At 54.7% G+C, this 27404-nt stretch overlaps 1 protein-coding gene and 1 pseudogene across 4 annotated transcripts in view; one reads left to right on the top strand and one right to left on the bottom strand.

The window, feature by feature from the left end:
* Positions 1–3596: 3596 nt before the first annotated feature.
* Positions 3597–4680, bottom strand: LOC110569485 (uncharacterized; annotated as a pseudogene).
* The window catches only part of UHRF1 (ubiquitin like with PHD and ring finger domains 1), a 50096-nt gene continuing 26669 nt past the window's right edge, over positions 3978–27404 (top strand). For 2 of the 4 annotated variants that reach the window (XM_064382049.1, XM_064382047.1), the window contains exons 1-5: positions 3978–4049; positions 5282–5444; positions 20445–20705; positions 23167–23327; positions 24819–25034. In XM_064382049.1, the coding sequence (XP_064238119.1) occupies positions 5292–5444; positions 20445–20705; positions 23167–23327; positions 24819–25034 (791 nt within the window). In that variant the 5' untranslated portion in view covers positions 3978–4049; positions 5282–5291. Of the gene's footprint in view, positions 4050–4606; positions 4629–5261; positions 5445–20444; positions 20706–23166; positions 23328–24818; positions 25035–27404 lie in introns of those variants that run through there. The other 2 variants (XM_064382048.1, XM_064382050.1) reach the window with 2 other exon arrangements.

The raw sequence follows: 27404 nt of genomic DNA, 5'->3' as shown, positions 1-27404 counted from the left end.
TTTAGTAGAGATGGATTTTCACTGTGTTAGCCAGGATGGTCTCGATCTCCTGACCTCGTGATCCGCCGATCTTGACCTCCCAAAGTGCTAGGATTACAAGTGTGAGGCACGGTGCCTGGCTAGTGTTAGTGTATTTTATGTGTGGCCCAAGACAATTCTTCTTGTGTGGCCCAGAGGAACCAAAATATTGGACACCCCTGCTCTAAGTAGTTTGTGAGCTTTTTTTCAGAGATGCCTGGAATAGTTTGTTACTCATGTTTTTAAATGATTCACTTGAACAATTATTACTGTTTTTTGAGACAGGCTGGAGTGCAGTAGTGCAATCATGGCTCACTACATCCTTGATCTTCTGGGCTCAAGAGATCCTTCTGCATCAGCCTCCTGAGTAGCTGGAACTACAGGCGCACACCGCCATGCCTGGCTCATTTATTTTTATTTTTTTTTAGAGACAGGGTCTCACTATGTTGCCCAGGCTGGTCTTGAACTCCCCGGGCGCAAGAGATCAGCCTTCCTTGGCCTCCCAAAGTGCTGAGATTACAGGTGTGAGCCACTGCACCTAGCTGGGCAATTATTAACCTGAGCAAATTTGAGAAATTTTGACTTTCTCAAGGTGATTAGGGAACTGGAGCCCTCGATCAACAACCCTCAATATCTTTCCTGCAGGAGAGCTAGATACCTCCTCTGTGATGTTTAACTTCTGCTAGCCAAGGTGCCTGGGCTGTGCCCCTCACCACGTGTACATGAAAATGTATTCCCTGGCCAGGCGTGGTGGCTCATGCCTGTAATCCCAGCCCTTTGGAGGCCGAGGCTGGGGTATCACCTGAGGTAAGGAGTTTGAGACCAGCCTAACTGAAATGGAGAAACTCCATCTCTAATAAAAATACAAAAATTAACTGGTTGTGGTGGCGGACACCTGTAATTCCAGCTACTCGGGAGGCTGAGGCAGGAAAACTGCTTGAACCTGGGAGACAGAGGTTGCAGTGAGCAGAGATTGCACCATTGCACTCCAGCCTGGGCAACAAGACCGAAACTCCATCTTGGAAAAAAAAGAAAAAGAAAAAGAAAAGAAAAACAGGCTGGGCATGGTGGCTCACGTCTGTAATCCCAGCACTCTGGGAGGCTGAGGCGGGCAGATTACAAGGTCAGGAGATTGAGACCATCCTGGCCAACATGGTGACACCTTGTCTCTACTAAAAATACAAAAATTAATTGGGTGTAGTGGCATGCGCCTGCAGTCCCACCTACTCAGGAGGCTGAGGCAGGATAATTGCTTGAACCTGGGAGGCAGAGGTTGCAGTGAGCCAAGATCATGCCATTGCACTCCAGTCTGGACACCAAAGCAACACTTCGTCTCAAAAAAGAAAAAGAAGGCCGGGCGAGATGGCTCAGGCCTGTAATCCCAGCACTTTGGGAGGCCGATGCAAGTGGATCAAAGGTCAGAAGTTCGAGACCAGCCTGGCCAATATGGTGAAACTGTCTCTACTAAAAACACTAAAAAAATTAGCCGGCCGTGGTGGCGGGCGCCTGCAGTCAGCTACTCAGGAGGCTGAGGCAGGAGAATTTCGCTTAAACCCGGGAGGTAGGGGTTGCAGTGAGCCAAGATCATACCATCGCACTTCAGGCTGGGGACCAAAGCAAGACTCCATCTCAAAAAGAACAAGAAAAACGTATTTCCTCTTTCAGCCGTGTTGAGTTTTTGCGACAGTGCTGCAAGCAGATAATATGCTCCGATGGAAACAGGCTGGGTTTCTGTAGCACGTGCCTTCATTTTGGAGGGGCTCAGGCGTCCCACGTCCTCAGGTGGGCCTGCTCACACCTGTGGTGTGGTTTCTACCTGGCCAATGGCTGAGGGTCTGGGATTGTGTGCGGTAGCCTTGATCGTGTACTCAGGTTGCAAACAGTGAACGTAGCACCATTTGGACATCGTGGATTAGAATGCAGGAGTTTCCCAAGGCTGCTCTGACAAAGGACCTCAAGCTCAGTGGCTGGAAACCACATATTTATTAATTTTTTCGTAGACAGTCTCACTCTGTTGCCCAGGCTGGAGTACAGTGGCTCCATCTCAGCTCACTGCAACCTCCGCTTCCAGGGTTCAAGTGATTTTCCTGCCTCAATCTTTTGGGATGATAGGCACACACCACCATGCCCAGCTAATTTTTGTATTTTTAGTACAGAAGGGGTTTCACCATGTTGATCAGGCTGGTCTGGAACTCCTGACCTCTAGCGATCTGCCCGCCTTGGCCTTCCAAAGTGCTGGCATTCCAGGCGTGAGCCATCATGCCCGGCCCACACATTTCTTATCTTACAGTTTGGGAGGTGAGAAGTCTGAAATAAATTTTAGGGGCAGAGCGGGCTCTAGGTGTCTGTTTCCTGCTTTTTCTAGCCACCCGAGGCTGCCCAGCTTTCTTGACTCTTGACCTGATCATTCCAAAGCCTGCTTCCACTTTCCCATCACCTTTGACTTTGACCTTTTCATATCCCTGTTTCACTTATTAGGACCTCTTAAGAACACTGGGGCCACCTGGATCTCCCAGGAGACGCTCCCCAACTCAAAATCATTAACGTAATCACACCTTCGAAATTGCAAAGTCCTTTTAGCTGTGTTGGGCACAGATCCTGGGGCTGAGGACGTGGGGGTCTACAGGCGCCTATCTTTGGGGGTCATGATTCTGTCTCGTATGTAGGGACACAGCTGAAGTCCCGCTGACCAGATAGAGGAGGCTTAATAGATGCTTAAGAAACTGTTATAAATAGCTAAGTGGGAACTCAACGTTTTTCTGCTCACAGATCTCCAGCTAAAGACCAAAGTCCTCCCCTGTGGCCTTCAAGGTATTATATATCACCCCTCTGACCTCAGCTCCCCCTCCCCTTTGCTCAGTCGGCCCCAACCACAGCAGCCCCTTCCTGCTCCCTGGACACCTCTAAGCCTTTTCCGGCCTCTGGGTTTGACCTTCCCTCCTAGACCCATCTGTCCTTGGAGTCTCATCTCCCATCCCAGCTCAAATGTCATCTCTTCCGAGAGGCCCACCGCAGTGGCCCCAGTGAGAGAGTATCCTCTCTCCCCGCCCCCCCTCCACGTGGCCGCTGGTCCCTCTCTCTTATAAGGAATCGTCTGAAATTATCTGATGTATTGATTCATTTCTTGCCTGTCTCCCCCAGATAGGAATTTTCCCTCCCTGAGACCACCAACTGGGTCTGCCATGTACACTGCTGGGCCCCACAGCTCTGAGCAACCTGTCCCGCTGCTTTGTACGTGTACAGCCACGGGTGACTCGTGTGCCCGCCAGGACTGGTCAGAGTGGAATAGACAGGGCGGAGGGGGCAGGGCAGCCCTGCCCGCCTGGACTGCTCGGAGAAGGCGGGAAAACGAGGCGGGAAAAGACAGCAAACAAGCCCTGCGGGTGGGTAGGGTGGGGAGCGTTGGCAGGACCTGATGCCAGGCAGTCGGGCTTGGGGTGATCAGGCCAGCCATCAGGGTGCAGGTGGTCTCCTAGGGGCCCCCCACATTCCCTCGCAGTATTTCCACATTGATTCTGGCCTTCTTAGACCTACTGGTCAACGCGTGCCTGAGTGGGGGGCTGCGAACGGACTTGGACTTAAGACGTCTGTACCCTGGGGGTCCCCAAGGCTCCTAGGGGGACCCACGTGCGGGGGGTGACCAGGCCCTGCCACGCAGCCCCTTTGCCCGCTGGGCGCGCCCAGCAGAGCGCGCAGGACTGGGCGGAGCCGCGGCCCGCTGGGCGGAGGCGCCGTGGACAGAGGCGGGGGCGCCCCCCACCCTCTTTCTCGCTTCCCGCCACTGCGCCGGCCAATCAGGAGGCAGGCGCCCGCCCCCGGCACGGCCTCCTGCGGCCCCGCAACTCCCAAATGCCGAGTTTTCGCGGGAAAAAAATCAGAGCAGCTGGCAGCGCGGCGGGCAGCGTTTGCTGAGCGGGCACTTCGAGTTGCACGCACGTCCGCGCGGGGTCCGGGCCACGCACGCGGCTCCATCACCATCCCCAGCCGGGCCAGGCGCGCAGGCAGACGAGGGGTTCGCGGTGACTGGAGAGGTGAGCGGGCGGGCCGGGTCGGGGTGCCAGCCCGGGCCGGGCACACGGGGCTCGGGTGCTTTGCAAAACTTTCCCGCGCTACGAGCGCGGGCGCACGCGGGTCCCGCACACTGTCCCGGGATCCAGGGCCTCCCCTTCCGCCTAACGCTCGGGGGTCGCTCCCCGGCACACACCCGGCTCTAGCCGGGACCAGCGGAGCGGGGCAGGGGGTCGAGCGCGCCGGGTGGGGGAGGTCCCGGCGAGCGGCTGGGGAGGATGTCAGGCTCCGCGCCTGCGCGCGGGGTGCCCCGCGATTCAATTGTCGCGCCCGAGCCCGATTTCGCGCGCCCTGAGTTCCCCGGGCGCGTCTGGGCCAATGGGGAGCGAGCGGGGCGGGGCGGCCGGGTGCGGCGCAGCCAATAAGAGGCGGCTCAAGTGAAGGGGGGCGGGACTTGACGAGCTGGGGCCCTCGGTCGTCCCGGCGCGCGGGGGTGGGCGTGGGCTCGATAGCGCGACCCGCGCGGGCCGGTGGGAGTGTGGGAGGGACGCCGGGGGTTTGGGGTCCGAGAGAAGGCAAGCCACGGGGTATTGGGGGCCGAGGTGAGTCGCGGGGCGCGCGTGGGGGGGACGGGACGGGGCGGCCGGTTGCCATGGCCACCGCGGGGCGGGCCCGGTCGTGCACGCGCGCGGGGGGGGGCGGTAAGGAGGGGGGGCGCGGGCACCCGAGGGGTCCCGGGGCCTGCGGGTCTCGAGTGGGATCCTTCCCTCTCAGTCGTACTTGGTTGAGTTCCCCCCGGGACTTCTGAAGTTCCAGTCCGCGCTGGACTTTTGGGATTCCCTCTTCCGTAAATAGGAATCCGAGTAATGAATGAATCAATGAATGAATGAATAAACGAACAAACTGGGCCACTTGGCCCAGGCTTCCCTCCTCTGGTCGTGGGTGTTTTCCTCTGGAAGGAGGGGTGGGTTGGGTTGGGTGGTCTGAGATCCCTTTTGCTTCCCTTTCAATTCCGTCTTTTCATTCTCCTCCATCCTCAATTTTCAACACTTGGCTAGTCCTTAATGCATTAAGTCCTTTATTTACTGTGTCTGGCCCTGGCCGGGGTCTGGCTGTATATGGAAACTGGGAGGGCATCCTGGGAGTTTCCTGGTGTCCACAGATAGGACAAAAGCCACTCCAACTCCTTAGAGCATGGCATGGCTTGGAGGTGCTGGTGAAACTGATCTGGGGTTTTTGCTGTCCCTCCCCTCAGCGCCGACACCATGTGGATCCAGGTTCGGACCATGGACGGGAGGCAGACCCACACGGTGGACTCGCTGTCCAGGCTGACCAAGGTGGAGGAGCTGCGGCGGAAGATCCAGGAGCTGTTCCACGTGGAGCCAGGCTTGCAGAGGCTGTTCTACAGAGGCAAACAGGTACACCCGCCGCCAGCACCTTTGTTCTATGCCTGGTCCAGGCCCTGCGCCTCTGCAGCCACCACCGATACTTTCTCCCCCTCACCTCCCCCCGCAACCTCGTCCGGTCCCACTTCACCTCTCCCGGAAGAAGTCCACAGAAACCTCAAATGCCTGCGAGAGGAAGGAACAAAGGCAGGGCTCCAGATTGACACGCTGGGCTGGCGGCTGGCCTTCGAATCTATAGACTCAGGGCTTTTAAACTTTCTTCTTTTTTTTTTAAAGCTCTCCTTCAAAATAATGGCTAGAGAAAGAAGTTTTGGAGGTGGCCGATGGAAGGCTGAGGAATTTTCAAGAAAGGGCCCAGGACCCATCCCGTAGCTAGGACGGAAGGGACCAGGTTTTCTTTTTTAAACATCTACCACTGATAGCTCACAGCCTGTGCCGGTTAAGCGTCAGACCCCCAGAGTGTTTTTTCTAGAAATTTGGATTAGCTTATTCAGAGTCTGGGGATGGCGCTTGCTAATCAGGAATTTCCGCCACTCTGGGCCTGCTGTGCTGCCGCTGCTGGTGACCTGGGGCGTGTGGTCCCCGAGGGGTCCGCCGGCCCGCCTATGTCTCCCTCTGTTCTTTCCCAAGCCCCTCGTTGCGTTTAAAATGGCCACCTTCGATTTCATAGCTGCCACATTTGGGATGCTTCCTCCATTGACACCTGCGGGGGGGCGGTTCTACTTTGGCTGATGTCTTTGTTGGGGGACTGTGGGCACCTCCTGTGTGTGGTTTCCCGGCAGGATGAGACGGTGTGATCGAAGGTGTGGGTCCTGTCAGCTGGAGTTGGTTGGACGGTGGGGACGGGTGTAGACGGCTGGAACTGGATTAAAAGTCGTCAGTTGGGCTGCATGTACCCCACTGTGTTGTTGGATTTTGAACCGGGTACTGCTGCCATCTGGTGTCTAGGTTGGAAAATAAACACCGCCCCAGGCCAGGTTTTTTGGGGGCTGGGAGGTTCCTGCTTGCTCACTCCAGATGAGACCTGATGATTAATTTCTTTGGCTTGTGAGCCATAGGAGACCTTCCTTAGTCCTCTTCCCGTAAGAGACATGATGACTTGAGTCTTAAGAATCTGAGTTAACCTGGCCTACCCCGGTCCAGAGAACTTGGGGAGCTGACGGTACAGCCGCGTGTGTGCGTGCTAGGGAGAGGCAGGGGAGAGGCAGGGCCGGGCTCCACCGAGGAGCTCCGCCTGGCGCTTTCTCCCTCCTCCTGCCATGCGTGCTTCCTTTGTGCCTTCCAAACTGATTTTGATTTGCCGCTCGGTCTACTGGGTCAGCACAGGAGGCTTCATTTCAGTTGGGACCTGCTAAGTTCATGGCTTAGCTCAATGGCGGGTTGGACTCTCACCTCCCAAATCCAGGAGAGGGGCTGATGCTGAGTACCCACTCTGTGCCAGCCACGGAGCTAGCATTTTAATTCTTGCATTTTAACCATGCAGGAAAGGGAAAACACGTAAACAGAACTGCCATGTAGATTTCACCATCGGCATTCTGACGTATGAGTTTTCTCCTGAAGCCCTCTGTCCATCAATCCATCCTGTTAGGATGCATTTCAAAGTAAATTGCAGACGCCACTCCACCTTACCCTTTCTGACTGCAGCCACGCCATCAGTAACTAGAGTTCAGTATTTGTTTTTGGTTCTATTCTCATTGACTTTTTTTTTTCTTTTTGAGACAGGATCTCACTCTGCCCAGGCTGGTGTTGTGGCACAGTCTCAGCTCACTACAGCCTCAACCTCCTGGGCTCAAGCAGTCCTCCAGCCTCAGCCTCCCGAGTAGCTAGGACTATAGGCATGTACTACCTTGCCTGGCTAATCTTTGTATCTTTTGTGGAGATGGGGGTCTTTTTTTTTTTTTTTTTTTAGACAGAGTCTTGCTGTGTTGCCAGGCGCCAGGCTGGAGTGCAGTGGCGCGATCTCAGCTCACTGCAACCTCCACCTCCCGGGTTCAAGCAATTCTCCTGCCTCAGCCTCCCAAGTAGCTGGGACTACAGGTGCACGCCACCACGCCCAGCTAATTTTTGTATTTTTAGTAGAGATGGCTTCACCATGTTGGCTAGGATGGGCTTGACCTCTTAACCTAGTGATCTGCCCGCCTCGGCCTCCCAAAGCGCTGGGATTACAGGCGTGAGCTGCCGCGCCCAGCGAGATGGGGTCTTATCTTGCCTAGGGTGGTCTCATGGGGTCAAGTGACCCTCCTGCCTCGGCCTCCCATAGTGTTGGGGTAACAGGCGTGAGGTTCCATGTCTGGCCTAAAAACTTTGTATACAGCCGGGCGCGCCAGCACTTTGGGAGGCCGAGGCTGGTGGATCACGAGGTCAAGACATCGAGACCATCCTGGTCAACATGGTGAAACCCGTCTCTACTAAAAATACAAAATATTAGCTGGGCATGGTGGCGCGTGCCTGTAATCCCAGCTACTCAGGAGGCTGAGGCAGGAGAATTGCCCGAACCCAGGAGGCGGAGGTTACGGTGAGCCGAGATTGAGCCATTGCACTCCAGCCTGGACAACAAGAGCGAAACTCCATCTCAAATTAAAAAAAAAAAAAAAAACTTTGTGTACAGTGAAACGGAAATGGGTGTTAGGCAGACCATTTGAATAATTTTGACAAATGTCTACACCCATGCAACCCGAAACCCTTGTCTGCCTTCATCTGTAACATATACTTGATTCGTACGATAACGTCTGCCACATCTCTAAGTTTAGCATGGCAATGACAGGGACACGTATAACACCTATGTTAATTAGACACAAACATTGTGCTTTTTTTTTTTCTCTCTTGAGGCAGAATTTCGTTCTTGCCCAGGCTGGAGTGCAGTTGTTCGACCTCAGCTCACTGCAACCTTCACCTCCCAGGTTCAAGCGATTCTCCTGCCTCAGCTTCCCGAGCAGCTGGGATTACAGGCGGCCACCACCGCGCTCGGCTCATTGTTTTGTATTTTTAGTAGAGATGGAGTTTCCTCATGTTGGCCAGGCTGGTCTCAAACTCCTGACCTCAGGTGATCCACCTACCTCGACCTCTCAAGGTGCTGGGAGTACAGGTGTGAACCACTGCGCTCAGCCACGTGTATTGTGCTTTTGTCAGGATGTCGGCAGTGATGACACCTGGCCCTAGCCCTGCTGGAACTCAGCGGGACTGAACAGGGAACCGGGATTTGAACCTGGGACTTTAGTTTCTGAGGCTGGGCTCTCAACATGAAATGCGTCTCCCAGGTCAGCTCTGGTAGTTATGAAAAGATTCCATGTTCCTATGTAACCTTCATGACCGCCTCTTAGTCCCCTTCCCCTGTGGCTGTTCCCCACGATGTAGCTTTGAAGAGACCATGTCGTTGCTTCTGTCTTCTGGGCCTCAGAGAGGTGATGCAATTTCCCCACTTTCACGGCTGGGTAAGGGACCTGGCTGCAGGGAGGTCCGGACAGCAGCGGGAAGTGGGGACAGAGGCACAGAGCAGCCCCTCCCAGCGCCTGAAGTCTGCAGGCGCCCAGGCTAATGTGATAGAAAGCAGCAAGGTTCCCAGTGGGCACTAATGGGCTATTGTCTTCACAGAATGTTCTAGAGTGGGCTAGGTGTGGTGGCTCATGCCTGTAATCCTAGCACTTTGGGAGGCCGAGGCAGGTGGATCACTTGAGATCAAGAGTTTGGGACCAGCCTGGCTAACATGGTGAAACCCTGTCTGTACTGAAAATACAAAAATTAGTCAGGCACGGTAGATTACGTGCCTGTAATCCCAGCTACTCGGGAGGTTGAGGCAGGAGAATTGCTTGAACCTGGGGAGGTGGAGGTTGCAATGAGCTGAGATCGCACCATTGCGCTGCAGCCTGGGCGAAAGAGAGAAACTCAGTCTCAAAAAAAAAAAAAAAAAAGAATGTTCTAGAGTGTTCATAATCATTTTTTTGCTGCTTAAAGAAACCTTTGCCTAGTGGCCCAAGGTCTGCAGTGAAGTGGATGGAGACCTCGGAGCAGAAGAGAGTTGGGTTTGCCCGGAACATGTGGGATCTTGTGGTGGTCTCACTTGGTCTGAATAGGGTGGCGGTGATGTCGCTTGATTGGCGGAAAGGCAGGGAGCTGATCGGGGCAGTTGGTCCCTACCTAGGCAACGAGAGAGCCATCTGCGGCACCTCCCAATGTTTTTTTTTTTTTTTTTTAGACAGAGTCTTGCTTTGTCGCCAGGCGCCAGGCTGGAGTGCAGTGGCGCAATCTTGGCTCACTGCAACCTCTGCTTCCTGGGTTCAAGCAATTCTCGTGCCTCAGCCTCCCGAGTAGATGAGACTACAGGCATGTGCCACCACACCCAGCTAGTTTTTGTATTTTAGTAGAGACGGGGTTTCACCGTGTTGGTCAGGATGGTCTCGATCTCTTGACCTTGTGATCTGCCCGCCTCGGCCTCCCAGAGTGCTGGGATTACAGGTGTGAGCCACCGCGACCGGCCAATCTTTTTTTTTAATTGGCTGCACATCAGAATAACAATAGCTGTCCTCTGCGATGCCTTTAACCTGCTCGGGTACAACATCCTGCACTATACATCATCTGTTCGGCGTCCCTGACCAGAGACTCTCCAGCTCCCACGCCATCTTATTTCAGACAGGGCTGATGGCCACCACAGTGCAGCACAGTGAGAATTTAGTGAGGTTATGGATGTGAAGGGTGGAGGGAGCCCCGTGCCAGGCTCACGGTCAAAGTGAAATAAATCACTCAGCAGAGGGTCTCTCCCACTCGCACTGTGGGTGTTTGGGGCCAGATCATCCACTGGCTGGGGCCGTCCCGGGCTCCGCACGGTGCTGAGCAGCACCCCTGGCCTCCACCCACTTCATGCCAGGAGCACCCTTTCCTTACCAGGCATGACAACAACAAATATCCCCCGACACTTCATTCCTCAAAGGCAGTATCGAGATCAGTCTGATGCCTTAGTCGAAATGGTGGCTCAGGAACGGCCTTGGAAGGGTCACTTGTCACAGTGATGCCTCGGGTGTCCCCGCTGCATGGCCCCCTCGCAGAGACCTGCCCCTCTGGCTGCAGGAGGGAGGGTCCCTGCCACCAGCTCCCACTCACTGTGGCATCCCTCCCTGAGGAAGGCTCCCCGGTAGAGGGCGGGGTCTCTGTTAGGATTACTCACCGCTGCTGTCCTGGCCCCAAAGCAGCTGTAGACAATCTGTAAATGGGTGGGTGTGGCTTTGTTCCAATAAAGCTCGATTTATAAAAGCTGGTACGGCAGGGGGCGTGGCTCATGCTTGTAATCCTGGTACTTTGGGAGGCTGAGGCATGTGGATCACCTAAGGTTAGGAGTTCAAGACCAGCCTGCCAACATGGTGAAACCCACCCCCACATCTCTAAAAATTACAAAAATAGCCAGATGTGATGGTGCGCGTCTGTAGTCCCAGCTACTCAGGAGGCCGAGGCAGGAGAATCGCTTGAACCTGGGAGGCGGAGGTTGCAGTGAACTGAGATTATGCCACTGCACTCCATCCTGGGCCACAGAGTGAGATTCCCATCTCAAAACAAAAACAACAAAACCAAAACAAGACAGGTGCAGGCTGAATTGTCCCCGTGGACATAGTTGGTCAATTAGATTGCATGTTCACTCCAGCTTCAGTTGGTATGTCTGGGTTTTGAGAGAAACTAGGTTTTCCTTCCTCCCATCTCTCCCTCCGTCTGGAATGTGCTGGAACAGGTCCCCAGAGCACTGTGTTGAAGTCTTTCCAGGTCAGGGGTTCTTGGACTCAGATGGATCTCAGGACCCCTTTACATCTTCCAGAATGATCCAGGAGCCTGTGTCTGTGTGGCTTCTGTTGGATATTACTGTCTTAGAAACAGGCTGGGCGCCGTGGCTCATGCCTGTAATCCCAGCACTTTGGGAGGCCGAGGTAAGAGGATCACTTGAGGTTGGGAGTTCGAGACCAGCCTGGGCCATATAGCAAGAACCCCCATCTCTACGAAAAAGTAAAAAAATTAGCTGGGCGTCGTGGCGCATGCCTGTGGTTCCAGCTACTCGGGAGGCCAAGGTAGGAGGATCACTTGAGCCTGGAAGGTCGAGGCTGCAGTGAGCCAAGATTGTACCACTGAACTCCAGCCTGGGTGACAGAGCGAGACTCTGTCTCAAAAAAAAAAAAAAACTAAAATAAATGGAAAGCTGAGAAATTCAGAGCCCAGGAAGACACGCGTGCTCCCTTTTTTAGCTGCCAACATGGCGGAGCCGTGCCTGGTGACGCAGCCTCCAAAGATGCCCCGTGCCCTCCTGAGACCACAAGGGAAGGTGGCAGCGACAGTGATGGTGGTGTCTTTGTGGCAATCATGTTGACCTCGCCGACCCCTGAAGTGCTCCTCTAGGGTCTGTCCTCAGCGGTGGCCGGGCCGGGTCGCAGGGCAGAGTCCCGCTGTCACTAGTCCTCCACCCGTCCCATGTCCCGTGTGCTGGGATGCCCTCGAGGTGCTGTCCATGCCGCCGCCGCCCCGCCCCCACACCTGTGGGTTGCGTCTCTGCCGTGTCTGGGATCCTCCCGCATCGGTTTTTCCTTCCTCCCATCTCTCCCGCTGTCTGTCTGTCGTGGCTGCACCTGGGGTTGCCGCAGAGGCGCTGAGATGAGCCGAGCAGGAGCTGTGGCTGCCCCCCAGGAAGGCAGAGCAGTTGCTCACTTCCTTCCCCCCAGGTCTCGTCAGGCCCCTGCAGGCACACTCGCTTCCTGCTGTAGGTCCCTCTTGGTTCAAGGCTTACATGGTCCTTGCTGAGCCCCTAAAAGCCTGGTTTCTATCCCCGAAGTTCCTGTCCCTAAGCCAAGTGGAGAACAACACTCCCGAAACCCAGTGGGAGTGAGTTTTTGCCCTGCCGTGCCGCCAGGCAGCGTTCTGAACCCTGAAAGAGAGCCCCCGAATGGCACGATGCGGTAGGGTAGGAAGTGGGCAGCTCGGAGGGTGCAGCAAGCTTTTAGTCTTAAGTTTCCTTTCTTTTTTTGAGACTGAGTCTCGCCCTGTCACCCGGGCTGGAGGGCGCGATGGTGCGATCTCAGCTCACTGCAACCTCCACCTCCGGGGTTCAAGCCATTCTCCTGCCTCAGCCTCCCAAGTAGCTGGGACTACAGGCACCCGGCTAATTTTTGCAATTTTAGTGGAGACGGGGGTTTCACCATCTTGGCCAGGCTGGTCTCGAACTCCTGATCTCTTGATCCACCCACCTCAGCCTCCCAAAGTGCAGGGATTACAGGCGCGAACTATTGTACACAGCCACGAGTTTTTCATTTAATGGCTCTGTGATGGTCCAGTAATGACGCTGTAATTCCCTAGTTCTTGCAGTGGCTTTGGGGAAGACCTTTCATCTGGGTATTCTGTAACTTATTTACGAATTTATTCATGCTGCTGAGCTATTTGGTTATTTTTGCCATTAGATACAAAGTTGCAGTGAACATCTTCCATCCACATCTTGGCACACATGGGTGATGGGCTCAATTCCTTGGAGTGGAGTTGAGTCAGAGGGTACATGTGTTTTAATTTTGTGATTTTTAATTTTTTTTTTTTTTTTGAGAGTGAGTCTTGCTCTGTCACGCAGGCTGGAGTGCAGTGGCACGATCTCAGCTCACTGCAGCCTCCGCCTCCTGGGTTCAAACGATTCTCTTGAGTCAGCCTCCCAAGTAGCTGGGATTACAGGCCCCCGCCACCATGCCTGGGAAATTTGTGTATTTTTAGTAGAGATGGGGTTTCACCATGTTGGCCAGGCTCATCTTGAACTCCTGACCTCAGGTGATCTGCCCACCTTGGCTTCCCAAAGTGCTGGGATTCCAGGTGTGAGCCACTGCACCTGGCCCTATCTTATTTTATATTTTATATTTAATTTGTTTTAATTTTTTTCCTTTTTTTTTTAAGACGGGGTTTCACCATGTTGGTCAGGCTGGTCTTAAACTCCCGACCTCAGGTGATCTGCCCGCCTTGGCCTCCAAAGTGCTTGGATTACGTGGTGGCTCCAAAGTGAGCCACCACGCCCGGCCTGTTTTAATTTTTTGAGATGGAGTCTTGCTCTGTTGCCCAGGCTAGGATGCAGTGGTGCAATCTCAGCTCGCTGGAAACTCTGCCTCCTGGGTTCAAGCAATTCTTGTGCCTCAGCCTCCCGAGTAGCTGGGAAGACAGGCGCCTGTCACCATGCCCAGCTAACTTTGTGTTTTTAGTAGAGACAGGGTTTTGCCATGTTGGCCTGGCTGGTCTTGAACTCCTGACCTCAGGTGATCCACCCGCCTTTGGCCTCCCCAAGTGCTGGGATTGTGTCCGGCCCTTTACAACTTTAGAACAATTACTGCCTTACTCACCATGTTCTCTCTCACCTGTGGAGTCAGAACTTAATAACCAAGCTTCCTCCTCCCGGCTTCGGGTTGTGCAAGCTTCCTCCTGCCCGCTTTGGGGCTCTTCTGGAAAGTTCCAGGCATCAGGAGGCAGCCTAGCCAGCTTGTGAGTTGTGTTGTGGGGTCAGGACTTTGTGCCAGCCTGGGCCAGGTTCACTTCCCTGCCCTGTTCACCTGTCTCTTTTTTGAGACGGAGTCTCACTCTGTTGCCCAGGCTGGAGTGCAGTGGTGCAGTGGTGAGATCTCGGCTCACTACCGCCACTACTGCCCACGTTGAAGTGATTCTCCTGCTTCAGCCTCCCAAGTAGCTGGGATTACAGGCTCTTGCCACCATGCCCGGCTAATTTTTGTATTTTTAGTAGAGACAGGGTTGCATCATCTTGGTCAGGCTGGTCTTGAACCCCTGACCTCCTGCGCTTCGGCTTCCCAAAGTGCTGGGATTACAGGTGTGAGTCACTGCGCCCGGCCCCCCTGTTCACACAGTTGTACTGGGAGACCCTTCCTGTGTGTCCTGTGTAGCCTATCTAAGCAGGGTGCTTCTGCCTCACCATTCCAGTGCCAGAAGGGCTGGAGTCATGGAGGGGGTGGGTGGTCAGGCCCAGTGAGGTGGCATGGATGCCTGTCCCTGGCAACAGACATGAGGGGACAGGGTGTGGTGCAGGCCTAGCTCCCTCAGCTGCTCCTGCAGGTCAGGGGCTGCCCACCAGCCTGGCTGCCCAGTCCACAGCCCTCGCCCCCGTGCCCACCCGCTGCCAGTTCTCATCGGCCCTGCCTCCCTGCTCAGCTCTGCCACCCCGGCCTCCCCTCCTTGGTCCCTCTCCTCCTCCACTTGGCCTCTGTCTGAGTCCAGCATGACAGTATGACTGCCTGGCCCCCTCCTGCCTCCGTCCGCCCCTCCTGCTGCCCTCCGCTGTCCAGGTCACTTGGTTTGTGGCCCACCTGGCCCCCGCCACCCTGCTGGCTGCCTGCTCTCCAGGCCGCCCCTCACCCATGGCTGTGCGCCCAAACTGTCCTCTGTCTGGGTGGGGCTGGGACTGTATTTCCTGTTCCCTGCAGTGGGCCACCTTCCCTCCGCGTGCGCCGAAGCCCCTCTGCTCGGCTGCCCCTAGCTGCCCCGTGCAGCTGAGCTGTGAGTGCGGCCTGTCCGCCCCTTCTGCTGGCCGGCGCTCAGGTTGCTTAGGCTGTTTCTGGCAAATAACGCTGCTATGAACACAGGGTGAGCAGCTGCCCCTCCACGCACGTGGCCTTCAGATTCACGTGAGGGCCGCTGTAGCTTGGGTGCTCGCTGTGGGTGATTCTGCCCTCCAGGGGACCCTGGGAGATGTCTGGCGACATTCATGACTTGGGTGCTCCTCATGTGGAGTGGGTAGAGGCTAAGCACCCAGCAGGGCCCAGGGTGGCCCCACCCCAGAGATCGATCCCACCCCAAATGTCAGCTTTGGCAAGAGGGTTGTGCCCGGCCACAGACGGGCTGGTCCCGGATGCAGATGAGTGCCGTGTCCGTTCCTCTGAGCGCCGTGTGGCTTTTCCCATGCTGCCCTCCCTACCCCAGTGATACTGGGGGCACTTGTCTCCCCCCAACTTTTTTTTTTTTTTTTTGGAGACAGAGTCTTACTCACTCTGTCACCCAGGCTGGAGTGCAGTGGCGTGATCTCAGCTCACTACAATTTCCGCCTCCCAGGTTCAAGCGGTTCTCCTGCCTCAGCCTCTCAAGTAGCTGGGATTACAGGCACCTGCCACCACCCCGGCTAATTGTTTTGTGTGTGTGTGTGTGTGTGTGTGTGTGTGTGTGTGTGTTTAGTAGAGACAGGGTTTCACCATATTGGCCAGGCTGATCTTGAACTCCTGACCTTGTGATCTGCTCCCCCTTGGTTTCCCAAAGTGCTGGGGCGCTTGGCCTTTTTTTTTTTTTTTTAGGACAGAGTCTTGTTCTGTCCCCAGGGTGGAGTGCAGTGGTGTGATCCTAGCTCACTGCAACCTCCGCCTCCCGGGTTGAAGTGATTCTCCTGCCTCAGCCTCTCGAGTAGCTGGGATTAGAGGCACCCACCACCACACTTGGCTAATTTTTGTACTTTTAATAGAGACAGGGTTTGGTGATGTTGCCCAGGCTGGTCTGGAACTCCTGGCCTCAGGTGATCTGCCCATCTCATCCTCCCCAAATGCTGGGATTACAGAGTAAGCCACTGTGCCCAGCCTCTTTTTAAACAAATGAATAAACTTTATTTTCTTTTTATTTTTTGAGACAAGGTCTCACCCTGTCACCCAGGCTGAAGGGCAGTGGCGCTATCTCGGCTCACTGCACCCTCCGCCTTCTGAGTTCAAGCGATTCTCCCCCATCAGCTTCCTGAGTAGCTGGGATTACAGGCCTGTGCCACCACACATGGCTAATTTTTTTGTTTTTAGTAGAGAACGGGTTTTACCTTGTTAGGATGGTCTCAATTTTCTGACCTTGTGATTTGCCTGCCTTGGCCTCCCAAGGTTCGGGGATTCAGGCGTGAGCCGCCACGCCCGACCTGCTTCATGTTTTAAATAACAGCTTTATTATATCCTGGCAGTTCACCCAGTGACAGTGTACAGATCGGGCGCATTCCTCGTTGTGTCATCATCACTGCAGTCTATTTTAAAACCTTCGGTCACCTTGAAAAGACCCTGCACCCTGTTGCAGCTACTGCCCTGTTTTTCTGCTTCCCTTCCCGCGGCCCCTGGAACCCTGAAATCCCCATCCTGCCTCTGACTTGGCCTGTCCTGGAAATTTCATAAAAATGGGATCACGCACCGCGTGGCCTTTGGTGTCTGGCGTTTCTCATTGAGCGTGACGTCCTCAAGGTGCATGCACGCTGTGGCCTGGGTCACAGCCTTGCTCCTTTTGATGGCTGAGTCGTATTTTATTTATTTATTTTGAGACGGAGTTTTCCTATTGTTGCCCAGGCTGGAGTGCAGTGGCTCAATCTCGGCTCACTGCCACCTCTGCCTCCTGGATTCAAGCAGTTCTCCGGCCTCAGCCTCCCGAGTAGCTGGGATTATAGGCATGTGCCACCACACCCGGATAATTTTGTATTTTTAGTATAGATGGGGTTTTTCCATGTTGGTCAGGCTGGTCTTAAACTCCTGACCTCAGGTGATCCACTTGCCTCGGCCTCCCAAAGTGCTGGGATTATGGGCAGGAGCCACCACACCTGGCTTATTTTATTTATTTATTATTAATTTATTTATTTTATTTTTTATTTTGGCTTATTTTATTTATTTATTTATTTATTTATTTATTTATTTATTAAGATGGGGTTTCACCATGATGGCCAGGCTGGTCTTGAACTCCTGACCTCAGGTGATCCACCCACCTCGGCCTCCCAAAGTGCTAAGATTACAGGCGTAAGCCACCGCACCCGGCCGGCTTATTTTATTTTTTAAGACAGGGTCTGTTGTCCAGGCCAAGTGTAATGGTGCGATGTCTGCTCACTGCAACCTCTGCCTCCCAGGTTCAAGCGATTCTCCTGCCTCAGCCTCTGGCGTAACTAAGATTACAGGCATGAACCACCAAGCCCAGTTAATTCTTGCATTTTTAGTAAAGATGGAGTTTTACCATGTTGGCCAGGCTGGTCTCACCCTCCTGATCTCAGGTGATCCGCCCTCCTTGGCCTCCCAAAGTGCTGGGGTGACAGGCGTGAGCCCCGGGCCCGGCCTGAGTCGTATTTGAATGGCCACGTTGTGCCGATGCACCTACCCGTTGATGGACACCTGGGTTGCTTCCACCCTTGTTGTGAGTGACGCCGTGTGAACATGCGTGGACAGGTTGAGGTGCCTCTTCCTATCCATCTGTGTCACCTCTCCCTGAAGCCAGCTGCTCTGTGTTGGAGAGCGGGCCCTGAGCCACCTCATGGCACCCGGGCAGTGCCCAGCATGTTGGAGGCACTCATTGCTCGCTGGGAGAACAGAGGGGCTGAAGCAGGTGTTGGTGGGTTCTCGACGTCCACGGTGGGTTTCGGAGCAGCCCTTGAAACCGTTGTAGCTACAGGTGGGTGGGTGTGTACGTGTTCAAATGGGTTTTTCTGAAGCTGGGGGATTGCTTGGCTGAGCCCAAGAGTTCAAAACCAGCCTGGGCAACACAGCCGGACCCCATCTCTACAAAAAATTAGCTGGGCATGGGTGAGTGATGTGTGTCTGTGGTCCCACCTACTCAAGAGTCTGAGGCAGGAGGATCGCTTGAGCCCGGGGTTCGAGGCTGCAGTGAGCTGTGATTGTGTCAGTGCTCTCCATCCTGGGCAACAGTGAGATTGTTTCTCAAAAAAAAAAAAAAAAAAAAAAAAAAAAATCAAGCCAGGTACAGTGGCTCGTGCTTGTGAAGTAATCCCAGCTCTTTGGGAGGCCGAGATGGGTGGATCCCTTCAGCTTAGGAGTTTGAGAGCAGCCTGGCCAACACGGCGAACCCGTCTCTATCAAAAACAAAAAAAAATAAGCCAGACATGGTAGCTCATGCCTGTAGTCCCAGCTGCTCAGGTGGCTGAGACACAAGAATCACTTGAACCCGGGAGACGGAGGTCGCAGTGAGCTGAGATGGCACCACTGCACTCCAGCCTGGAAGACAGAGTGAGACTCCATCTCAAAAAGAAAAAGAAATTTTTTTCTGGAAAAGAGGAGTCAGCCTTTATCAGGTTCTTAGGTTAATGGTGAGCAAAGAAAGAAAGCCTGCAGAGAAGGGCCTTGGCCTTCACCGTGACCCCGACGCAGTTTGCATATGAACAGCCCTCAGGCCTTGGAACCCCAAGGGGCAGGAGGAGGAAGAGCTGACATTCCCTGTCTGTCTCTCTCCTCCCTTTGCCTAAGGATACTCCTTCTGAAACAGCCACATGGTGATGTCTGGGGGACATCTGTGGTTGTAATGACTTGGTGGACGCCAGGGATGCTGCTCAACCCTCTGCAGTGCCCAGGATGGCCCCACTGTCCAGCGCACAAAGGGAGAGACCTGCCCCACCCCAGAGCGGTCAGCCCTTATTTCAGCCATGCCAAGGTTGAAAAACCTGTGTTAATTGCATGGAGACCAACTGAGTCCAATCCTGCTCACACCAGGCAGCAAGATAAACTCACGGCGGGGCAGGCGGTAGAAACCAGGGGGACCCCCAGCTCCTGGGATTCGCCTTCTCTCTCCCTCCCCACTCAGTGTGTGGGTTTCAATGTGTGCAGCTTCCTGGGACCTTAGCAGGGCAGAGCATCATGGGATAAGGAGTCTCAGCCGGGCGCGGTGGCTCACGCCTGTAATCCCAGCACTTTGGGAGGCCAAGGCGGGTGGATCATGAGGTCAAGAGATCGAGACCAGCCTGGCCAACATGGTGAAACCCCGTCTCTACTAAAAATACAAAAATTAGCTGGGCATGATGGCGCGCCTGTTGTCCCAACTACTTGGGAGGCTGAGGCAGGAGAATCGCTTGAACCCAGGAGGTGGAGGTTGCAGTGAGCCGAGATCTCGCCACTGCACTCCAGCCTGGGTGACAGAGTGAGACTCCATCGCAAAAAAAAGTCTCTTGGGGACCTGTGGAATCCCTAACCAGGGGCTCTCACCCAGGGTGGTTTTTATACCCTCCCCATACTACTGGATGATGTCTGGGGACATCTGTAGTTGTCAAAAGTTTGGGGAGTTCCTGGCGTGGAGTAGGTGGAGGCCAGGGATGCTGCTCAGGTTGGGACGGTGGCCAGGATGGCCCCACCCCAGAGAATGATCCAGGACCTGGCCCCAGTGTCCATGGTGCCAGGGCAGAGGAACTTGTTTTTTGGGGGGCATCTAGATGGCAAACCACCAGGAGGGGTCCTTGTCGGGTGCTGGTGGAGCGTGGAGGGGCGGCTTCCGACAAAATGCCTCAGCTTCTCCGTCCGCCAGGTAGGGCTCAGGTGATGAGCTCCTGTTTGTACACCTGCTGAGCCAGGAGACCTGGGGCCAGGCTGTGGAGCCAGGCTCAGGACGGGCCCCAGGGGATGAGGGCATCAGGATAAAAGCTCTCACGGGGACGGGTGGAGCTGAGGGTCGGAGGAGCTGCCGTGGTGGACGCGATTGGAGCTGGAGCCTTACCCAGGAAGCTCATGATGCTGGCACGTGCCTCCTGCCGTCTGGGTGGGACAGGGTCTCTCCCTGTGGGCACTGGACAGTGGGGCCGTCCTGGGTACTGCAGGGTGCTGAGCGGCAACCCTGGCCTCCACCTACTCCATGCCAGGGGCTTCCCCCAGTGGGGACAACCACAGATGTTCCAGACGTGGCCCAGCGTCCCCCGGGGTCTGAATTGTGTTTGGTTGAGAACCAGGGACGGAGGTGACACATGTTCACTGTCACACAAAAGCTGCTGTAAACACGAAGGAGGAGTAACTCCCGAGACCCCGGTGTGTGCGTGGTGTCCCCTCGATGATCTTTTGTGCTCCTGGGTGCACCCTGCAGGTGGTAGCAGCAGCCTTCGCTAGAGGGTCCCAGGGCCTGACGGGAGGGACTGCCGTGCCACTCGTGAGCGGGACTGCCCCCTGGCATGGCCCAGGTCTCATGGCCCTTTGATGCAGATCGTCCCCCCCTACGAGGGCGGGGACGCAGCCTTTGATTCATGACTGGCACCCACAGATGCCTGCCTGGCGCTAGGTGGCCGAACACCCTCTGCCTCTGATGTCCCTGCAGATGGAGGATGGCCACACTCTCTTTGACTATGAGGTCCGCCTGAACGACACCATTCAGCTCCTGGTCCGCCAGAGCCTCATACTCCCCCACAGCGCCAAGGAGCGGGACTCTGAGCTCTCTGACACCGACTCCGGGTGCTGCCTGGGCCAGAGTGAGTCGGACAAGTCCTCCACCCATGGCGAGGCGACCGCTGAGACGGACAGCAAAGCAGGCCTGGCGGACAAAGACATGTGGGATGAGACGGAGCTGGGGCTGTACAAGGTGAGCCTCTTCTCCGCAGCCCCTTTGGGGTCGATGTTCTCCCTGCCGTTCTGGCCTTTGCGTACCCAGGGCCCATGAGAGGGGCTTCCCATACCCCTCTCCAGCTCTGGCTGGGCAGGAATGGCCAAGGGGTGGTTTCCTGCTTGTTCCTTGAGGGGGACATGGTACCCTGGGATTCCTTTGTGGCCCCCCCAGAGCAGAGTCTGTGTGGGGGCCTGCACATGTCTTCTCTGTGAACCTTGCAGTGCCTGTGACATTTCTGAATTGCTGCCACCACCTACCTAAGATCAGGAGGTGCCACAGAAAGACCTGGGTTTCCAGCGTTTTTCTTTTTTTTCTTTCTTTGAGAGGGTCTCACTTTGTCACCCAGCCTGGAGTGCAGTTGTATAATCAGCTCACTGCAGCCTTGAACTCCTGGGCTCAAGTGATCCTCCCACCTCAGCCTCCTGAGTAGCTGGCATTATAGGCGTGTGCCACCATGCCCAGCTGATTTTATTTATTTGTTTATTTATTTATTTAGAGACTGAGTCTTGCTCTGTTGCCCAGGCTGGAGTGCAGTGGCGTGATCTTGGCTCACTGTAACCTCTGCCTCCCGGGTTCAAGTGATTCTTCTGCCTCAGCCTTCCGAGTAGCTGGGATTACAGGCACATGACACCATGCTTGGCTCATTTTTGTATTTTTAGTAGAGACGGGGTTTTACCACGTTGGCCAGGATGGTCTCGATCTCCTGACCTTGTGATCCTCCTGCCTGGGCCTCCCAAAGTGTTGGGATTACATGTGTGAGCCTCCACGCCTGCCCTATTTTATTTCAATTTATTTTTTAATTTATTTTGAGACAGAGTCTCACTCTGTCACCAGGCACCAGGCTGGAGTGCAGTGGCACGACCTCAACTCACTGCAACCTCCGCCTCCTGGGTTCAAGCAATCCTCCTGCCTCAGCTTTCAGAGTAGCTGAGACTACAGGCGAACACCACCACGCCCAGCTAATTTTTTAGTATTTTTAGTAGAGATGGGGTTTTACTATGTTGGCCAGGATGGTCTCAATCTCTTGATCTCGTGATCCGCCTGCCTTGGCCTCCCAATGTGCTAGGATTACAGGCGTGAGCCACCGCGCCTGGCCCTATTTTATTTTATTTATTTTACTTTATTATTTTTTTTCTGAGATGGAGTCTTGCTCTATCATCGAGGCTGGAGTGCAGTGGTGGGACCTTGGCTCACTACAACCTCCGCCCCTCGGATTCAAGTGAGTCTCTTGCCTCAGCTTCCCTAGTAGCTAGGATTACAGGTGTGCACCACGATACCCAGCCAATTTTTTGTATTTTTAGTAGAGACGGGGTTTCACCATGTTGGCCAGGCTGGTCTCGAACTCCTGACCTCATGATCTGCCCACCCCGACCTCCCAAAGTGCTGAGATTACAGGTGTGAGCCACTGCACCTGTCCCTATTTTATTTTATTTATTTATTTATTTATTTTTTTTTTGAGACAGAGTCTCACTGTGTCGCCAGGTGCCAGGCTGGAGTGCAATGGTGCCATCTCGGCTCACTGCAACCTCCGCCTCCCGGGTTCAAGCAATTCTCCTGCCTCAGCCTCCCGAGTAGCTGGGACTACAGGCACGCACCACCACGCCCAGTTAATTTTTGTATTTTGAGTAGAGACAGGGTTTCACCACTTTGGCCAGGATGGTCTCGATCTCTTGACCTCGTGATCCGCCCACCTCGGCCTCCCAAAGTGCTGGGATTACAGGCTTGAGCCACCGTGCCCGGCCTATTTTATTTTTTAATACACAGTCTCACTCTCTCTCCCAGGCTGGAGTGCAGTGGTGCAGCCTTGGCTTACTGCAACCTCCACCTCCCAAGTTCAAACAATTCTTGTGTCTCAGCCTCCTGAGTAGCTGGACTTGCAGGCGTGCGCCACCATACCCCGCTAATTTTCGTATTTTTTGTTGAGACAGGATTTCACCATGTTGGCCAGGCTAGTCTGGAACTCCTGGCCTCAAGTGATCCTTCCACCTAAGGCTGCCAAAGTGTTGGGATTATTGTGAGCCACGGCACCCAGTCTGTTTTATTTTTTAGCAAACACAGGGTCTTACTGCCCAGGCTTGTCTTGAATTCGGGGCTCAAACGATCCCCATGCCTCGGCCTCCCAGAGTGCTGGGATTCCAGGTGTGAGCCACCACGCCCGGCCTGGATTTCCAGCTTCTCTTGACAAATGGGCGGCTCTGGTGTCTCAGAGCCTCCCAGCAGCTGTGGCTGAAGCTGAGTAGCAGGGGCCTTTGTTAAGATGGTCCATGCCCCCAGCCCCACACCCCTGTCATCCATGCTGAGCCGGGTTTCTCATGGGCGGTGGTTCCCGGCCTGGAAGAGAGACCCTGCTGTGGGCATTCGAGTGTGAACCCCGGTTCCGGAGCATCCCAGCGTCCGAGGACCAAGGGGGATGCCAGCGTCCCCTCGTTCCCTGCAGGTCAACGAGTACGTCGATGCTCGGGACACAAACATGGGGGCGTGGTTTGAGGCGCAAGTGGTCAGAGTGACGCGGAAGGCCGCCTCCCAGGATGAGCCCTGCAGCTCCACGGCCAGCCCGGCGCTGGAGGAGGACGTGATTTACCACGTGAAATACGACGAGTGAGTCCTGCGGGGGGCGGGCCTGGGCACTCGGGGTCTGTGGCGCGCGGCCTTGGCTGCGGGTGTTCAGGCCAGAGCCCGGCACTGTCTTGAGATGGCAATCAGGGTCTGGGGCCCCACCCTCGTGTTTCTGAATGGCACACAAGGCTGCCCACTCAGGGACCAGCCTGGGGACCCGAAGCTGGCTGCCCCCTCCTGCGTCTCCTCGGAGGGGTCTGCTCTGCTCAGCTGTTAACACTGCCACCCCATCAGTTTTTCTAGTGGTTTTTTTTTTTTCTTTTAATGTGAGATGAAGTCTCACTCTGTTGCCCAGGCTGGAGTGCAGTAGCGCTATCCTGGCTCACTGCAACCTCCACCTCCCGGGTTCAAGCAGTTCTCCTGCCTCAGTCTCCTGAGTAGATGGGACTACAGGTGCACGCCACCACGCCCAGCAGTTTTTTTTTTTTTTGTATTTTTAGTAGAGACGGGGTTTCACTGTGTAACCAGGATGGTCTCAATCTCCTGACCTCGTGATCCGCCCGCCTCGGCCTCCCAAAGTGCTGGGATTACAGGCGTGAGCCATGTGCCCGGCCCAGATTTTCTGTTTTATTCCTTCTTCCGGGTTTGTCATCTCTCTCTCGTCCCAACCTGACTTCCATCTTCAGTCCTTACACAAGTGTTTACTGGGCACTTTCACTCTGTCGCCAGGCTGGAGTGCAGTGGCGCGATCTCGGCTCATGGCAACCTCCGCCTCCCGGGTTCAAGGGATTCTCCTGCCTCAGCCTTCTGAGTAACTGGGACTACAGGCGCCCACCACCACGCTTGGCTAAATTTTGTATTTTTAATTTAATTTTAATTTTGATTTTAATTTTTTGAGACAGTCTCTCTTGGTTGCCCAGACTGAAGTGCAGTGGCGAGATCTTGGCTCACTGTAACCTCTGCCTCCCAGGTTCAAATGATTCTCCTGCCTCAGCTGGGATTACAGGCACCCGCCACCATGCCTGGCTAATTTTTGTATTTTTAGTAGAGATGGGTTTTTGCTGTGTTGGTCAGGCTGGTCTCGAACTTGACCTCAGGTGATCCACCTGCCTCAACCTCCCAAAACATTGGAATTACAGGCGTGAGCCACCACGCCTGGCCTCTCCTCTTGTTCTAAAGACACCAGTCCTGTTGGATTGGGGTCCACCCTGCTGCAGTGTGATCTAGTGTGATACGATTTCATCTACAAAGGTTCTACCTACAGCAACCCCGTTTTCAAAAACGGTCCTCTTTGTGGGTGCTGGGGATCAGGGCTTAAACATCCCTCTTTGCAGGGGCATGGGCAACCCATAACAATTCTGTACCTGGAGCATGCCTTACATAGCTGTGTGCTCTCAACACCAGCAGATGAGCCCATTGGGAGGGGGCCTCTGCTCACTGTCGTGAGCGGCTGTCTCCACCTCGGCTCGCTTCCCCTTGAGGGAACCAGCCTTGGTGTTACCGTGGGATCTAAGGCCAGGGCTTTCCTCCCAGCTACCCGGAGAACGGCGTGGTCCAGATGAGCTCCAGGGACGTCCGAGCGCGCGCCCGGACCATCATCAAGTGGCAGGACCTGGAGGTGGGCCAGGTGGTCATGCTCAACTACAACCCCGACAACCCCAAGGAGCGGGGCTTCTGGTACGACGCGGAGATCTCCAGGAAGCGCGAGACCAGGACGGCGCGGGAACTCTACGCCAACGTGGTGCTCGGGTGAGCCTCGCAGTCCCGGGGCGAGGCCTCCCTCTCTCCTTTCCTCGCTTCCCGGCTGCCCAGCCCCTTTCGGGGTCCCGGGAGTGGGTCTGAAGCCGTCTAGCCAGCGCTGTGTGTGCCAGGCCCTTGGCCTCCGGCCTGGCCTTCCTGCCTCCCCTCTGGCGTCCAGTCCTTGCTCTGCTCACTGCTAAGGATCTAAGGCCAACCAACTGCGCCCTTGGGTGCCTCTGCCCAGGGAACCGTTTCTCACCCCCGGTCCCTGACAGGCACAGTTGTCAAGCTTCCTTTTTCTCTTTTTGTTTCAAATTTGGTGAATAGGTCCCATTTTCTTGGTCAACTTTCAGAAAGCACCCAAGACCACACGTGAAGATTCTCCCTCCTTTACCTGGTCACCCAGTTCCCCTTTCTGGCGACACCACCGTAACCAGTACTTTGCAGGAACGTTCTGTTCATAAACATACACATCAAACCACATGGTTTAGGAGAGGCAAACTGCCGTCCACGGGCCCACTCCGGGCCTCTGCTGGGACAAATAAAGTTTGATTGGGACGTAGCCACGCCCGTTTTCATCTTCCTGCCTGAGGTTGCTTTTTTGTGTTATAAGGGCAGAGCTGCGTAGTTGCCACAGAGACTCTGCCTCCAAAGCTGAGAATACTTCTTTCTGGCCCTTTGCAGAAAAGTTTTGCCGAGCCCTGTTCTTCCTTGCCTCGTGTGTGTGTGTGTGTGTGTGTGTGTGTGTGTATGTGTGTGTGATAAACTGTATGTAACAGAAAATGTACTTTTTTTTTGAGACGCAGTCTCACTCTGTCATCAGACTGGAGTGCAGTGGCGCGATCTCGGCTCACTGCAACCTCCATATCCCAGGTTCAAGTGATTCTCCTGCCTCAGCCTCCTGAGTAGCTGGGATTACAGGCACGCGCCACCATGCCCAGCTAATTTTTGTATTTTTAGTAGAGACGGGGTTCCACCATGTTGGCCAGGATGGTCTCGATCTCTTGACCTCGTCATCTGCCTGCCTCAACCTCCTGAAGTGCTGGGATTACAGGCGTGAGCCACTGTGCCCAGCCTTTTTTTTTTTTTTTTTTTTACTTTGAAGTTGTTCCATGAATTTTTTTTTTTTTTAAATAGTCTCCCTCAGTCGCCCAGGCTGGATTACAGTGGCTTGATCTTGGCTCAGTGCAGCCTCTGCCTCTCAGGTTCAGGTGATTCTCCTGCCTCAGCCTCCCAAGTAGCTGAGATTACCGGCGTGTGCTACCACACCCTGCTAATTTTTGTATTTTTTTTTTTTTAGTAGAGTCGGGGTTTCACCATGTTGGCCAGGCTGGTCTTGAGCTCCTCACTTCAAGTGATTCATCCACCTTGGCCTCCCAATGTGCTGGGATCACAGGTGTGAGTCACCACGCCCATCCGAAAATTGACCATTTGAATCATGTTTAAGTCTACAGTTTAGTGGCATTAATTGCGCTTATGTTGTTATGCAGCCATCTCCAGCACTTTCTCTTCTTCCCAGACTGAAACTCTGACCCTGTGAAACACTCACTCCCCAGCCCCGGTCACCCCCTATCCTACCTTCCATCTCTGTGAATCTGATGACTCGGGTCGCCGCCTAGGAATGGGACCACACGGGGTTTGTCCTTGGGCATCTGCTCCCTGACATCACTGAGCGTGATGTCTCCGAGATGCATGGAGCCGTAACCTGGTCAGAATTTCCTTCCTTTGTGGCTGAGTGATAGCCCGTGACATTGTCTATAAACCCGAGTGTCTGGGCAACGGTGTGCCAAGTACAGGTCCTGGGTGGGGACGTTGATGGCACATGTGTGGCCTGGCAGGGAGGTCAGTGAGCTGCAGGGCAGGGATAGGAGTGGCCAGGGCTACGGGAGCCTCCTGGGTCTGTGTCTTCAGGACGTGCCAGGGTGTGGTGTGGAACTGGCATTTTTTCTCTGCTAGGGGCAGTTCTGAACCTGAGGTTTTCTGAGAAACTATCTGGATTGCTACATGGAATCTGATTTTTTTTTTTTTTTTTTGAGACAGAGTCTTGCTCTGTCGACAGGCACCAGGCTGGAGTGCAGTGGCGCAACCTCTGCTCACCGCAACCTCCGCCTCCCGGGTTCAAGCAATTCTCCCGTCTCAGCCTCCAGAGTAGCTGGGACTACGGGCGCGCACCACCACGCCCAGCTAATTTTTGTATTTTTAGTAGAGATGGGGTTTCAGCATGTTGGCCAGGGTGGTCTCGATCTCCTGACCTCGTGATCCGCCTGCCTCGGCCTCCCAAAGTGCTGGGATTACAGGCGTGAGCCACTGCGCCCGGCCAGAATCTGATTTTTAAATGCTGGTGACTAATTTTTTTTGAGATGGAGTCTTGCTCTGTCA

The sequence above is a fragment of the Aotus nancymaae genome, unplaced genomic scaffold (genome assembly GCF_030222135.1).
Source record: "Aotus nancymaae isolate 86718 unplaced genomic scaffold, 86718_ANA_hifiasm-v0.15.2.pri h1tg000028l, whole genome shotgun sequence".
Taxonomy (NCBI): Eukaryota; Metazoa; Chordata; class Mammalia; order Primates; family Aotidae; genus Aotus; species Aotus nancymaae.
The sequence above is the reverse complement of the archived record's forward strand: the minus strand, read 5'-3'. Positions and strand labels throughout refer to the sequence as shown.